The following is a 12,582-nucleotide window of genomic DNA, read 5'->3' as shown; positions in this document are numbered from 1 at the left end:
GGATTAATGTTTATTTCGATGAAAAATACAACTCTCGTACAAGTAAAACAATATATTATAAATAAGGCGATCTGCTACAGATTAATAATTTGCTAGGCTAACAAATAATTTAAATAAAATATAAATAAATACAATAAAACTAAACAGTTTTCTACATTCATCTACAGTTGTTGTACTGGATAGTAGTAAGCCTTCACTTCGTCTATTGCTTTGCACCACTCCAGGGCATACCCGTCTGGGTCCTCCAGATAGTAGATACGATTGGGCTGAAAATGCACGTCAGAAGTAATCACAGGACTTTTTAACTTACCGTGTGAACAAAAAACTTTTTAAAATTTTTGGCCTCTGGTTTCAAATCGTCACTCCACGGGATTTCCCCCTTTAGAGTCATAGTAACAGGATCTACGTAGTATAAATGAGGCCCTAGCGTGAGCAACAACATCCGCCGTCTCGGGAAAATTCCCTTTCTCTTTTCAACAATCCCTTGTTTTAGAATTAAATTCCCTTCAACTAACTCATGATAAACACTGTTATTACTTTTTTGTTGTTCCAGTCTTTGCTCAATTTCTTCCTGACTCAAGTCAGTTATTTTCCTATTGGGTTCCGATTTTTTCCTAGGGGGCGTCTGGGGCTGAAGCATCCTAAAGTGTAGTCTCGACGCCTTCTCCTCATCAAGGCCTGGTTCCAGATCATCCGGGATGATCACTATATCGCTACTGTTCTCACATTTCGCCGAAAAGTTCGGAGGGGGCCCCAAATCGTCCCAATTAATTTCCCTAAAGAACTCATGCTCTCGTATACTTTTGTAAGGTACTTGATCCGTCGCCCCCAGCCTACTACTGGGGGCTATAACAAGGAATTTCTCTATTAAGTCTTTCGCTACTTTATCAAAACCTTGGGGGAACTCGTAGTCGAGTTTCAAAATTTTCTGGAAAATTAAATATTCACTAGGACCGCGGAACGGCATTTGACCCGTTAGCATCTGGTAGATGATGCACCCCAAGGCCCACAAATCGGAGGCGCAAGTTGATTCATCATCGTTTAGTATCTCAGGACTAACATATTGTGCAGTTCCCACAAAACTGTATTTACGTCGCTTTTGACTCTCCTCGTCTGAGGACTTGTCCTCGCCTAGGATTTTGGCGCTTCCGAAGTCAATGATCAAAATGTGCCAGTTTTCGTCGAACAGGACGTTCTCCGGCTTCAAATCCCTGTGCACGATTCCTTTGAGCTTAAGGTATTCCAAGGCAAGGACGAGCTCGGCTGCGTAATACTTGGTGCATTCGAGGCTAAACGCGCCGTCTTTGTTGATCTGCTGGAGCAACTCTCCGTTCTTCGCGTAAGTTAGCACAAAGTACAGCCGGTCGGTGTCTTGAAACGTGTAGTACAAGTGGACAAAATATTTACAGGAGCTGCCTAAAATTTGCAGGACTTTCTTCTCGCGGGTCACGTACTCGGTCTTCTTCTCCCTGATAATGTGCCGCTTTTCCAGGACTTTGACTGAAACAATAATGAAGCACCCGACTCGGTGAAAGGGCGACTTACTTGCGAACTCTCGGCTCGTGTGCACGTCTTTGGCGAGGTAGACCGTGCTGAAGCTGCCCTCCCCGATGACTTTCCCGAAGACAAAGTCTGCAGAGGTCCGCTTCCGCACCAGCTCGTCGTTGGGGGGCGGCATCGTCCTGCAAGAGGGTCACACAGTGGGGGTCACTCGCGACATGTTCTTGAGCTGGTCATGTGTAAAGTGAGTTAGTTTTATTTATTATTACCCACCGACAATAAAACAGCTATAAAGTACTGTCAGGAAAAACGTCACACAATACGTCACAACCGTGATTTCAGTACCAAGTTTCAATGGACAATAATAATACGGTAATGACGTGCATTTCGCTGGAAAGTTTAATGAACTCGTTGCTGTCAAGGCTTGAAACTGAACCGAAATGCACTCTGCTACGAACCAACGCAAGGGGAACTCAACGAAATTCGCGTTTTTTTTTATTTGGCCGAATAAACACTGATTTTTGACAGATAAACTCAAACAACAAACGAAACAGGCATCATCGTAACCGACCGAGGATAAGCCATTGATTTTACGCGGGAGTGGGGAGAATTTCAAATGGTGGTGGGGGTGGATGTCTGTCTGGTTCATGGTAAATGGGCGCTTTAGACGCTTTTGTAGTCACCGACGCCGAGCGTCGCAGGTCGCAAATGTGGACGATTAATGGTGTTTTTAATTTTTTATCAGTTGAATATTCATAGCTTTAATACACGGACTAAAATGGAGGCCTTCAAAAATTTCGTATTCAATAAAATTATCAAACATTGCTGACTATTCTCATTCAAAAATATCTGCATGAGTGGTATGTATTTACAACCTTTTTTATTGCTGTTGTTATCGTTGTTATTAAAATCATACATGTCGGAGAAAACCATTTTTACTACGAGCAACAAACATAGTAATGTTGACTAGAACTTTGTTCTGTTTTATTGACCACTTGCTGCACATCGCATGCTTCGAAATTACTTACCAGTCACAATAATATGTTTATTTCAATTCAACCTCGTTAGAAAATAATTTCAAATTCCTCCCTGCTAATGGATTCGGAAAGTGCGCCAACCATGTCCCTTCTCGTTAATTTTAATTGCAGAAACATCCAAATTATGACAATAAGTTTGTTACAGCAAATAGCGCCCCAACTTCGTTAAGTCATAATTTTTGAGATCGCTGTTACGATGAGAAATGACACATTTTACTAATTCTATTTGTGTGTCGATTGAATTTGAGGTAAAGCCACCAGAATCGTGCTAACATAATTCTCTACTTAGAGTTGCTTCCGCCCTAATTCGTGGTCACCTGCTGAGGTGTTGGCTCTAATCTCTTAATGAATTTCGCATCCGTCCGGTTTTTGTGTGCTAAATTGGAAACGACCAGATGCAAAATTAGATTAAGCCGTAAATCTCCCCCAAAGGCACCTTTTAATTCCGGCGTTTCGCAATTTTTAACAAAATAAAATTTTGCACGAGACGTGCAAAGTTTTTTATCAGGTTAATCCTGCACGGAAGCAACCGCCCTAAAGTTTTGATTTAATCGATAAAAAGACAATAGATTCTATTTAAAACCGCACAACTAGTCGGCAAACTTCTTTCGCTGCTGTATTTGGCAATAAAGCATGATTTTCAAATGTGTTTGTGTTTTTACTGAAAATCCTTAGCGAGTTGAAACAGTGTAAATAACTCCCTTGCTTTTTCCAATTTATTATATCTAATTTGCATAGAAAAAAATGTACACATCAATTTAAAAAACCATTATTTGTAAACCAAAATTTCTTTCAGACGAAAATACATTTATTATTATTCATTCAGCACTGCTGAAAGCTTTCTCACGTTGCCGTATTACATGAATGTTTAATAAACATCGAAAAAGCCGCTGTGTTGTATATAGAAAAATAAATAACTAAAAAGGAGGAATATTTTTTACTACATTGATCGCTTATTGCCATTTTTCGTCCTGAATTGATTTTTTTATCTCATGTACTCGCAGACTAACAAACATTCAAGAAAAGTATGGGATAATTCTGGATTTGTATAAAATGAAATCAAAATATAAACTAGTAGTTTAATTCATTAGATTACTTGAATGTTGCAAAAATTAAATTAAAAAAATACTAAAAATATATTAGCTACAAGTAGGTGATTATTCATGTTTCCAGTGTCGTATGCAATCACATTAGTTGCTCAATGCACGTACTAGTAAAATTTGAAATTTATTCACTGCCAGTATCTATCAACAAGTTACCCGGAAAGCCAATTCGAAAGTTTTGTATACGTTATAAATCAAATGAAACGCCAACAAGCACGCAAAGCTACTGATGCATTATAATCCGCCCCTAATACTTTTTGTTATACGAGAACACACAAAATAGAGATATATTGTTGTTGATAAATTATTTCAAGCAGTTTGTATAGGATCATGCTTAGCCATTTAAAAAACTGTCGTCTTTTCATTCTGATTTTGTCAACAGCTGGCAGCAAAATTGTAAATTTGTTACCAAAGTTTATTAGTTTTTATACTTGGTAATCCCCAAAATCACCTTTATTAAACCAACAAATGAAAATTAGATTAATTTCTTTAATTTGGGTTAAAGCAATCTTTCTCCCTTTCCGAAATCGGAAATTGAGTAAATAAAACAAAGTCAAAACACCATCAGGTATTTAATTGAAGTCCCTTGTAGCTTGGTATAAATTTTACGTAATCGAAAATTAAAATTTTCGTTTAAAGTGCATGTGTATTAAACAATGAAAAACGTGTTTTTTGTCTACATAAAGCATGAGCGAATTAAAAAGCGGATTTTTAAAAGCTAAAAAAGTACAGATCGTTTTATAAAACATTAACAAAGCTTTGTTGGTGAAAGGTTTGATTTAGTAAAGTGGTAGAAACCACATCAAACACAAGTTCATGTGAAATTCATGCTAATTTAATTTTGCCCATATTTTTTGAGTGACACTCGAGCACATGTGTTTGTCTTTAACAATAAATTGTTCTCTAAATATAAAAAAGTGTTTGATATAGCTAGATAGGACCTAAAATCAATTTCTTTTCCCCAAAATCTCAAAGGAAATAAACTATTCCAGAGACTTTCCAACTATTTTAATTTAAACAAATTTTATTCCGAACTTTAATTTTCCCTTAGCTCCATAGGGATTCTGAGAATCCTCCAAAATTGAGTTTCTGATTGAATAATGAAACAGACCTTTTCCGACAAAGTGTAAGCCAAAGTACACCAAAGTCCTCACACGGGTAAATATTTACAATCAGCAAAAAAATATCTATTTTACCACATAATGACCAGGAACGTCGGCATCACCAGCGGTGTATGTTATCATACTTTTAAACTTTACACCACTATTAAAGTTCTCGCCACCCAAACCTTAAGAAATTTCATTTTTTATCGGGCACTCTCGTATCTTTATTGGCATCATAAAAATTCAAACGGGGAATTTCTCCGACTTAATTATGGACCCATTCCGAATCTGTGAGCAATACTTACCCGTTTTTTGTTCGAGATCTTTCAATAATTAATTTTTTGTGTACATTATCAGTAGCGTTTCTTCCCTAGCATCTCACTTCTATTTATTCCAGTATGTGCCATAAACAAAACAATTACAAAACATTGATGACAGTCGTACAATCAAACTGAAATGCCATTAGCATTCACCGTTCATCGTAATTGATATTATCATTTTATTGCACCCTCTTTAATGTAGCCATATCTTGATCATTTCCTCTAGCAACATAAAACGTATTTCCATTTGGTAGAATTAGATTTAAGCCAAAACTTATTTTATAACACCAAGGTTTAACTCTTAAGTGCTGAGAGTGTGATTACGAGAATTCAAAAATATCTTCAACAATACTTCAGAGTTTTACTTCAATCCAAGGTAAAAATCCGATTACAGCAAACAAGCAAAAGTTGATAATGGCTCGAAGGTTCTCAAACACTTTACCGTCGACTTTACCCATTAATTATTATAACAGAAAGCCTGGCGTTTCAGTGAACTTTTTTAACAAATTATTCGGCGGGGTTTCTAAGCACTAACACGAAAAAATGGATTTATAACCCTTTACACGGCTCATCCTCCAGAGTGAAGCTCGATTTATGTCGACTTTGAAGTCACTCCGTAAATTAATTAAGTACATAATCAATTACAAGGTTAAATCTCTCTAACATTTGAGCGTGACGGGAAATGCATTCCCGATTTTATACCAAAAGAAAAATTAGGCATCATTAAAGTGAAAAATGACGGGCGAAAATAGCCATAACATTTTCCATTCATGTTATTTTGTAGCACATTTATTCAAAAAATTGAGAATTCTTTAGCTTAAAATTAAACGTAAAGCTAGTAGCTAGTCTTTTTTAGATTCTTCTCTGGTGGCTGATTTACCAAAATACTTCAGAATTTTAGCGGTGTATTCAGTATTGTTAATAAAAAAAATTTAGTTCCCTGTTTGGTTTAATAATGTTAAAATATGTAAAAGTCACTTAAGAAGGGATATAATATTCTCGTCTACAGCTGCTAGTAAAGTTGTTAAGGCATAAAACGACCTCTCCCTACATTATTTGCGGTCAGTTATATTGCCGGTAATAAATTATGCAAGGTGTTGGTAATAAATCTTCTGTAGCTAGCAAATTTATAGGAAGTGTCTGGAGTTTGTGTGCATTAAATTTAAAATGCAAAAGAAACAATTAAGTTTGCAGTGAGGGAGAGTTCACCCACGTCCAAGAAACTTTTATTTAACAGAATTGTAAAGTTTTAATAATAATTTTCAATTTGGCATAAATATTGGTCTCATGGCGCGCCAGCCTATAAATTACATGGTCGCTGGCTTGACAATGACAATTACGCAAATAAATTACCGTCCTCGTTTTTATTATTAACTTCCTTTTTAGTACATAGGTCAGGTATCGATTCTTTGATCAGTCCAGCGAATGCAACAATTTTGAAAATTAATGAAAGCAGACCAGACTGATTGCTTATTGATTACTTGTACCGGTGGAATTGAATTTGTTATTATTCGATCATCTAGCCTTTTTGCATTTCAATTGGAGCATCTGTTTGTAGCATTTAAAATCTCGTGATGTACTGTAACACAATTAAGCCGAATTATGGATCTAAGCTCTTGTACGAATTGGTTTTGTGCCAAACGGAACGAGAAAGTTCCAATTACATCAACAGATTGTCATTCGGTCGTAACATCAGGACCTGGACCAAGCCCTGGAAGTTCAAATTCTTGTGACGACGTGATCCCTCCACAAAAAAACTGTTTCAGATTAGTAGTTCTGGGTATAGCAATAAATCCTCGCCGAAAAACTTTCCTCAAATTCGATTCTAGGATCAGCTAGAGTAGGCAAAACTTGTTTAGTTTCGCGATTCCTGGGTGGAAAATTTCAAGAGAGCTATACTCCGACCATTGAGGATTTTCACCGGAAGTTGTATCGAATTAGAGGGGAAATTTACCAGCTTGATATTCTGGACACTTCCGGCAACCACCCGTTTCCTGCAATGAGAAGGCTATCGTTTCTCACAGGTAAACTAATTTTGCCGGAATATGCCATCACGTCGTTAAATAAAAAGCCTTTCACGTAGATTTTGTATAGCATGTGCGTATGAAAGGACTCCATTTCATGTCAATTTGGGCGAATAGCAAAAGCCCTTTCAATCTTTTATGTAATTAATTAGCCGCAACACGAGTACTTTTAACGTCCACTTTCTTTATTTCTAATCGTTGCTTTCAGGGGATTTATTTATTATCGTGTTCAGTATGGATAGCCGTGAGACGTTTGAAGAGGCAATAAGATTACGAGAGCAGATATTAGAAACGAAAATTAATGCAGGGGCGGCTTCAAACAGCGGCGGTTTAACGAGGAAGAAAACCTTACCGCGAGTTCCGATGATCCTAGCAGGAAATAAAAGCGATAAGGAAATGAAGTAAGTAATTGGTCTTTTCATAAAAAATACGCCCAATATCCATCTTCGAACACAGCGATTGATTAGATTTCAACTACAGCAACTGTTCAGTTTTCAGACGGACTATCTCAAACTATCAGACATGTGTGCAACCACCTTTCACACGAACCGACTTGAAATCAATTACGAAAGTTTGTTCAGAATTATCAATTAATTGTGTCTGATGGATTTTTTTATGTTTGGAACGACTGAATAAAACGTAAAACCAACATTTTTAATTGTGCTAATGAATTATTTCAACCCTGTCGGTTACGCGATGTCCTTTCTCATTTTGAATGAACGTTTTGACAAATATCGGTGGTTTATCGACAACGTGTCATTTCCTAACATGCGATGTTGTAAATTTTGTGGATGTACGCACAGAGCTTTCATTTTTGGAATAATATCACCCACCATTCATTTTAAAACCAAGCAAAATTTTGTAAAGAAAATACAGTTTTCATGGATTAATATCTAATGAAATCCTGATATTTGTTTAGGATCTAATTACTATTTATTGGCTGTCTTATGGTTCATTGTTCAGTTTCAAACGCTTAAAATATTAACGGCAGCCAGACCTGATTTATCTTGTATAAGTGCCTATAAATCTTTGAAATTACTTCACTTTGACGAATATTTTATTTAGCAAAAATAAACCATTTTGCGGAAGCTGGAGCAATATTTCATTTTACGGCATGATGCTCGTAAGAATACCAACAAGCGATTATTTGATACTTTAATGCTTTACGCAGCGCTCAAGCCGCTTTAAATATGAGTAATTAAAAATGTAGAAGTGTTTCCCGCTGGGAAAGTCTGCATTCGATAAAATTTTGTAAAGTTATCAAGGGAACATTTAAATATGAAGATATTAAAAAGCAAACTGATGATACACATTTCTGCCTATTAATAAAGTGAATCAATAATTTGAGTATTAATAATTCAAGAGTTTCACAACCGAGTGGTGTATTTGATGCCATGCAAGCCTCTAGAGGATTTTATCAAGTAATGATAGCGGAGAAAATTTAATTAATTATTAAAATGAATTTTCTTTAGTTAGTTTTTACATGCGGAAATTTAATTAAGCGAAAAATTAAAAAGTTGCTGCAAAAAATTGCCATTTTAAATTCACGACAGTAGAGAATAACGTGGGAGTGATTTTTAAAGTTCACTGTTATTCCAAAGGCGTATCTAACTGGTGTCCAAATGAGATCTTTTGGAGTAATATTCCGAAACGATCGCTCCATTTATTCGCTACTGCACATAACGATGAGAAATAAAAGCATCGAAGAAACGGAAATTATTTTATTTACGCCATCGGTGCGCTAATAAATCTACAAAGTTTCAGCATTTTCGCAACGAATGTCACACCTTCAAACACCTACTTTAATTATTTTCTCACAATTAAGCTCGATCCTCGAAATGGTGCAGCGTGAAATGCAATTGAAAAAGAGATGATTAAGGAACGGGCTTTGTTGTTTTAGTGTAACGTTTCATTATTTCAGGACAGTGACTGCAGAGGAAGCTCAATTATACTGTGACACTCAAGATTCAGGCTGTGCCTTTGTAGAAACATCAGCCAAGAAAAACTTAAAAGTAGATGAAGTTTTTTACCAATTGTTTGTGGTGGCTAATCTGCCGCAAGAAATGGCACCCAACCATCACAAAAGAATCAGTGCCAATTTTGGGGCCCCGTGTCCTCTGCCTCCTTCTACACCATCCTACCATACAAAGAAATATACGCTTTCGGTGAAACGGAGATTAAGCGACGCGTGTGGTGTCGTTACGCCCAATGTCAGACGACCGAGTATTCGGACAGATTTAATGATAATGAGGACCAAAACGTGCAATGTGGGCGATAACATTTCGAACCCCAATAACTCACCTCTTAGTTGGAGACGGGTCGACAGCAACTGTTCAATGCAATAGTCAAATTTCAAATTTTCAAAACGGATACTGGCCAGTGACCACACAGCAATAATTCGACTTTATTTCATTTTAAAGTAAAAAAATTACAAAGAAGTTATCTAACTGTAAGACCTTTTCCTATTTATTTAGAAAGACCTACAGTTGAAAAACCATTTTACAAAAGTGGTCAACTAACTCCATTGTTTGAGCGAAAGATAAACTTAATTATTATGATTTAGGAACCGGGCTCTACTTATTAGTAATTTAATTCACTTAGGTACTACACACTCAGCCTAGGTGTAGATGTAGTGTTTCACAAAAAATATGTACCTAGTATTTGTGTAGGTAATCGTCAATAGCAGTAATAAACGTGTTAAGACTGATCAAACATATTGCGATACACTTGTTGTGAATTATTCCGATTACTCTAGTTAATTTTTTTACACCTAGCAGCTAAAACCAAGAAAAACAAAGCAATGCAAATTTTAAAATCCTTGATTATTTGGTATAAATGGAGTTCACTTCTAACTTTATCCTCTCATACTTACCATTTGTCTGTGGTTTGGCATTTGAAAGGTTTTCGCAAACAACGAATCTAATTAAAAAGGGTTTACTATTCGAAAGCGAAAACTAACAAATATTGATTCAACACAAAAATATCTTTACTTTTATATTGAAATGCTCTCTCCATGTGTGTAACCACCTATAAACTGTAAGCTCTTCCTTTCTCTACCTCCTTTCTGACCACTGAAATCCACTTCGTAGTTCATATTGCAATGTTATTTATGTACAATTTGTAGATGTTAATTATTATTATTGTAGACGCGCGAGAGTATTATTTAAAAAGTTAAACAGAAAGCGATTACCTACTGAATTCATAATATGAGGGATCTAACAGTACCATTGTTATAATTTACAGATCATAAAATGTCTATTGATTTATAGTACATAAATCTATAAAATGTGGGCGCTAATATATAACATATCTTTTTTGCTCTTGTGTTGTGATATTGTTAGCAAATCACTTTATGTAAAGGATGTGAAACCCCTAGATAATTGCCTAATTTCGGAAACTTTAGTTTCTTCAAAGAAAGTAAATCAAATTTTTGATAATTAGTATATGCTTTATATTTGAATAACAGAACTAATGTTCTGCCTTTTATACAGGGTGAGTCAATTTATCGGTCTGAAATTCTGAAATCAAATGGTACTAAGTGTATTTTTGGTTGCATCTAAGAAAATTTCACAATTGATTCACCCTGTACTACGATTCAGAAAAAAATTATAATTCAGTAATTTAAATTTAGCAATAAAAACTGTTCTATTTCGAGAAAAGTATTGCTTAATTAAAGAAAACTGTTATAGATATTACACGAAATAAAGTGCTCATTTGAGTAATTGATTATGACCAATTTTATTATAGTTTATAGACATATGTCCAATACGTACGATTTTGTAATTTAATTAGTTTACGTATATGCATCCAAATTTTACAAAATATTTTTGATTCTACAAAACTTAGAAATACTCAAATGTGTAATCGTAACTTAGTTCATAAAATGTAGTCTATGGCTATGCCACATCAGCTATTATTTATACTACATATTATAATTTTATTGTTAGAAATGGGATCAGGAATAAGAACTATTCTCATTTTATTTTTTGTACTAGTAAACAAGATGTAAAGCTATGAGTATTTGAGCCGTATTTAGTGTTTTTTTTTGTTTTTGTAGAAGGATTATTACATCATTAAAAGCAGCGTATTGTTAAGCAAATGTCTCAATATTTGTTTTGATTTATTGAAACATTTTTTACTTGGAACGGGAGATAAACGATACGATTATTATCATGTGTCTACATTCTTACATGTGAATTAAATTCATGTAAATCTACAATCAGGAACAAATTGTTTTATAAAAATTTGTGTGAAGCTTTAACGTACTCGTATATTTAACTGCAATGTTCTATCGTGGCTTTAAAAACAGTACTTGTCTAATAATTACCAACTAAGCATTGTTTATGGACTTAAAATTCAATTTAATCTTTGTTGTCTTTGTTGACATCTCAATAAACAAAATGTATATAAAAACTGTTAATATTTGTTCAAATATAAATTGTTGTTAACAATGTAACAAGTAAAATAAGTCCCAGTTTATGTATTTTTATAAAATAATAAAACTGAATTGTATTTATACAGGGGTGTAACATAAAGATGTTTAATGTAAATAACAGTATACTGTTTTTTTCCCACCCAATTTCCCAAAGGATGTTCATTATTAAAGTTAAAAAACCAAAAGTAACCAACTTTTTAACAAGATACAATTTATAAAAACACTCTCTCGAAATTAATGTTGATGAAAAAAACAGTAAAAAATTTTAATTGATACATTTATTTACATAGCATCCACATTTGTCCTACGATTAATTAAAAAAATCAAAAAAATTCCCACGAAAAAAAAATGGATTTTTGAATACTCAAAGTGATGCGCATGCTCTTCAGGGCGAGCTGTCGGTAAAGCAGAAACATTTGTTTACAATCAGAAACCCGTCAGATTACTCCCTTTGCTTTTGCAAAAAGGTTTTTAACAATTCTGGGTTTCATTATTGTTTAAGTTGCACCCAATATTTCTGTTGTGTACCAATACATTTGAAGATTCAAGGTGTTGTCAAGGTATCTACATCAAAATGAGGTACATACCCATCCACTTTCGCTTTAAATAGGACAAACAAACTGAGCCTTTCCATTGTAAATTTTAGTGGACCTCGTATGGGAACATCCCAAATGAACGGCAACAACAGGCGCCCAACAGACTTCAACCGAATGCCCTCAAGTGATAAACCAGTCGGAAGCCAACATGACGATCTGATACGATACATTTTTGATTCCTGGACTAAGGTTTCCCAAGAAGTTGACAGAAATACAGGCACTTCTGTTATCTTTTACCAAGAGCAAGAAAACCAGAACCTTAAAGATTTCGAACCCTTTGATTTAGAGGGGTTCTGGGGGCGAAGAGTGGTCCAGAATTTCCAGCAGTCTCACAATTCATAGCAGTTCGTGTGAGGACGCCACCATTTATGTTATATTTATAATAATTGGAGTTATTGCTCATTTGATCCACAAATTTCAATGTACAGTTTATAATATTTTGCAATCTGCTCAACTCTCTAATT

General features: G+C 35.0%; 2 protein-coding genes across 3 annotated transcripts; one reads left to right on the top strand and one right to left on the bottom strand.

Annotated features, from left to right (window-relative positions):
* Positions 1–37: 37 nt before the first annotated feature.
* On the bottom strand, positions 38–1,678 carry Pdk1 (Phosphoinositide-dependent kinase 1). The gene is made up of 3 exons (XM_968050.5): positions 1,546–1,678; positions 311–1,500; positions 38–266 (listed from the first exon to the last, which is right to left on the bottom strand). The coding sequence occupies exons 1-3, from the start codon at positions 1,676–1,678 to the stop codon at positions 162–164; spliced, it is 1,428 nt and encodes a 475-aa protein (XP_973143.1). The 3' UTR covers positions 38–161.
* LOC661962 (uncharacterized protein) lies at positions 1,621–11,640 on the top strand. Of its 2 annotated transcripts, none has more exons than XM_015977909.2 (5): positions 1,621–1,744; positions 6,622–6,843; positions 6,893–7,087; positions 7,296–7,488; positions 9,009–11,640. In XM_015977909.2, exons 2-5 carry the CDS (start codon positions 6,666–6,668, stop codon positions 9,430–9,432), a joined length of 990 nt encoding a protein of 329 aa, XP_015833395.1. In that variant the 5' UTR covers positions 1,621–1,744; positions 6,622–6,665; the 3' UTR covers positions 9,433–11,640. The 2 variants fall into 2 exon arrangements, with proteins under 2 accessions (XP_015833395.1, XP_973183.1); XM_968090.4 differs by lacking the exon at positions 1,621–1,744 and adding an exon at positions 2,090–2,360.
* Positions 11,641–12,582: the final 942 nt, after the last annotated feature.

The sequence above is a fragment of the Tribolium castaneum genome, chromosome 1 (assembly GCF_031307605.1).
Source record: "Tribolium castaneum strain GA2 chromosome 1, icTriCast1.1, whole genome shotgun sequence".
Classification (NCBI taxonomy): domain Eukaryota; kingdom Metazoa; phylum Arthropoda; class Insecta; order Coleoptera; family Tenebrionidae; genus Tribolium; species Tribolium castaneum.
This window is presented reverse-complemented; position numbering and strand designations above follow the sequence as displayed.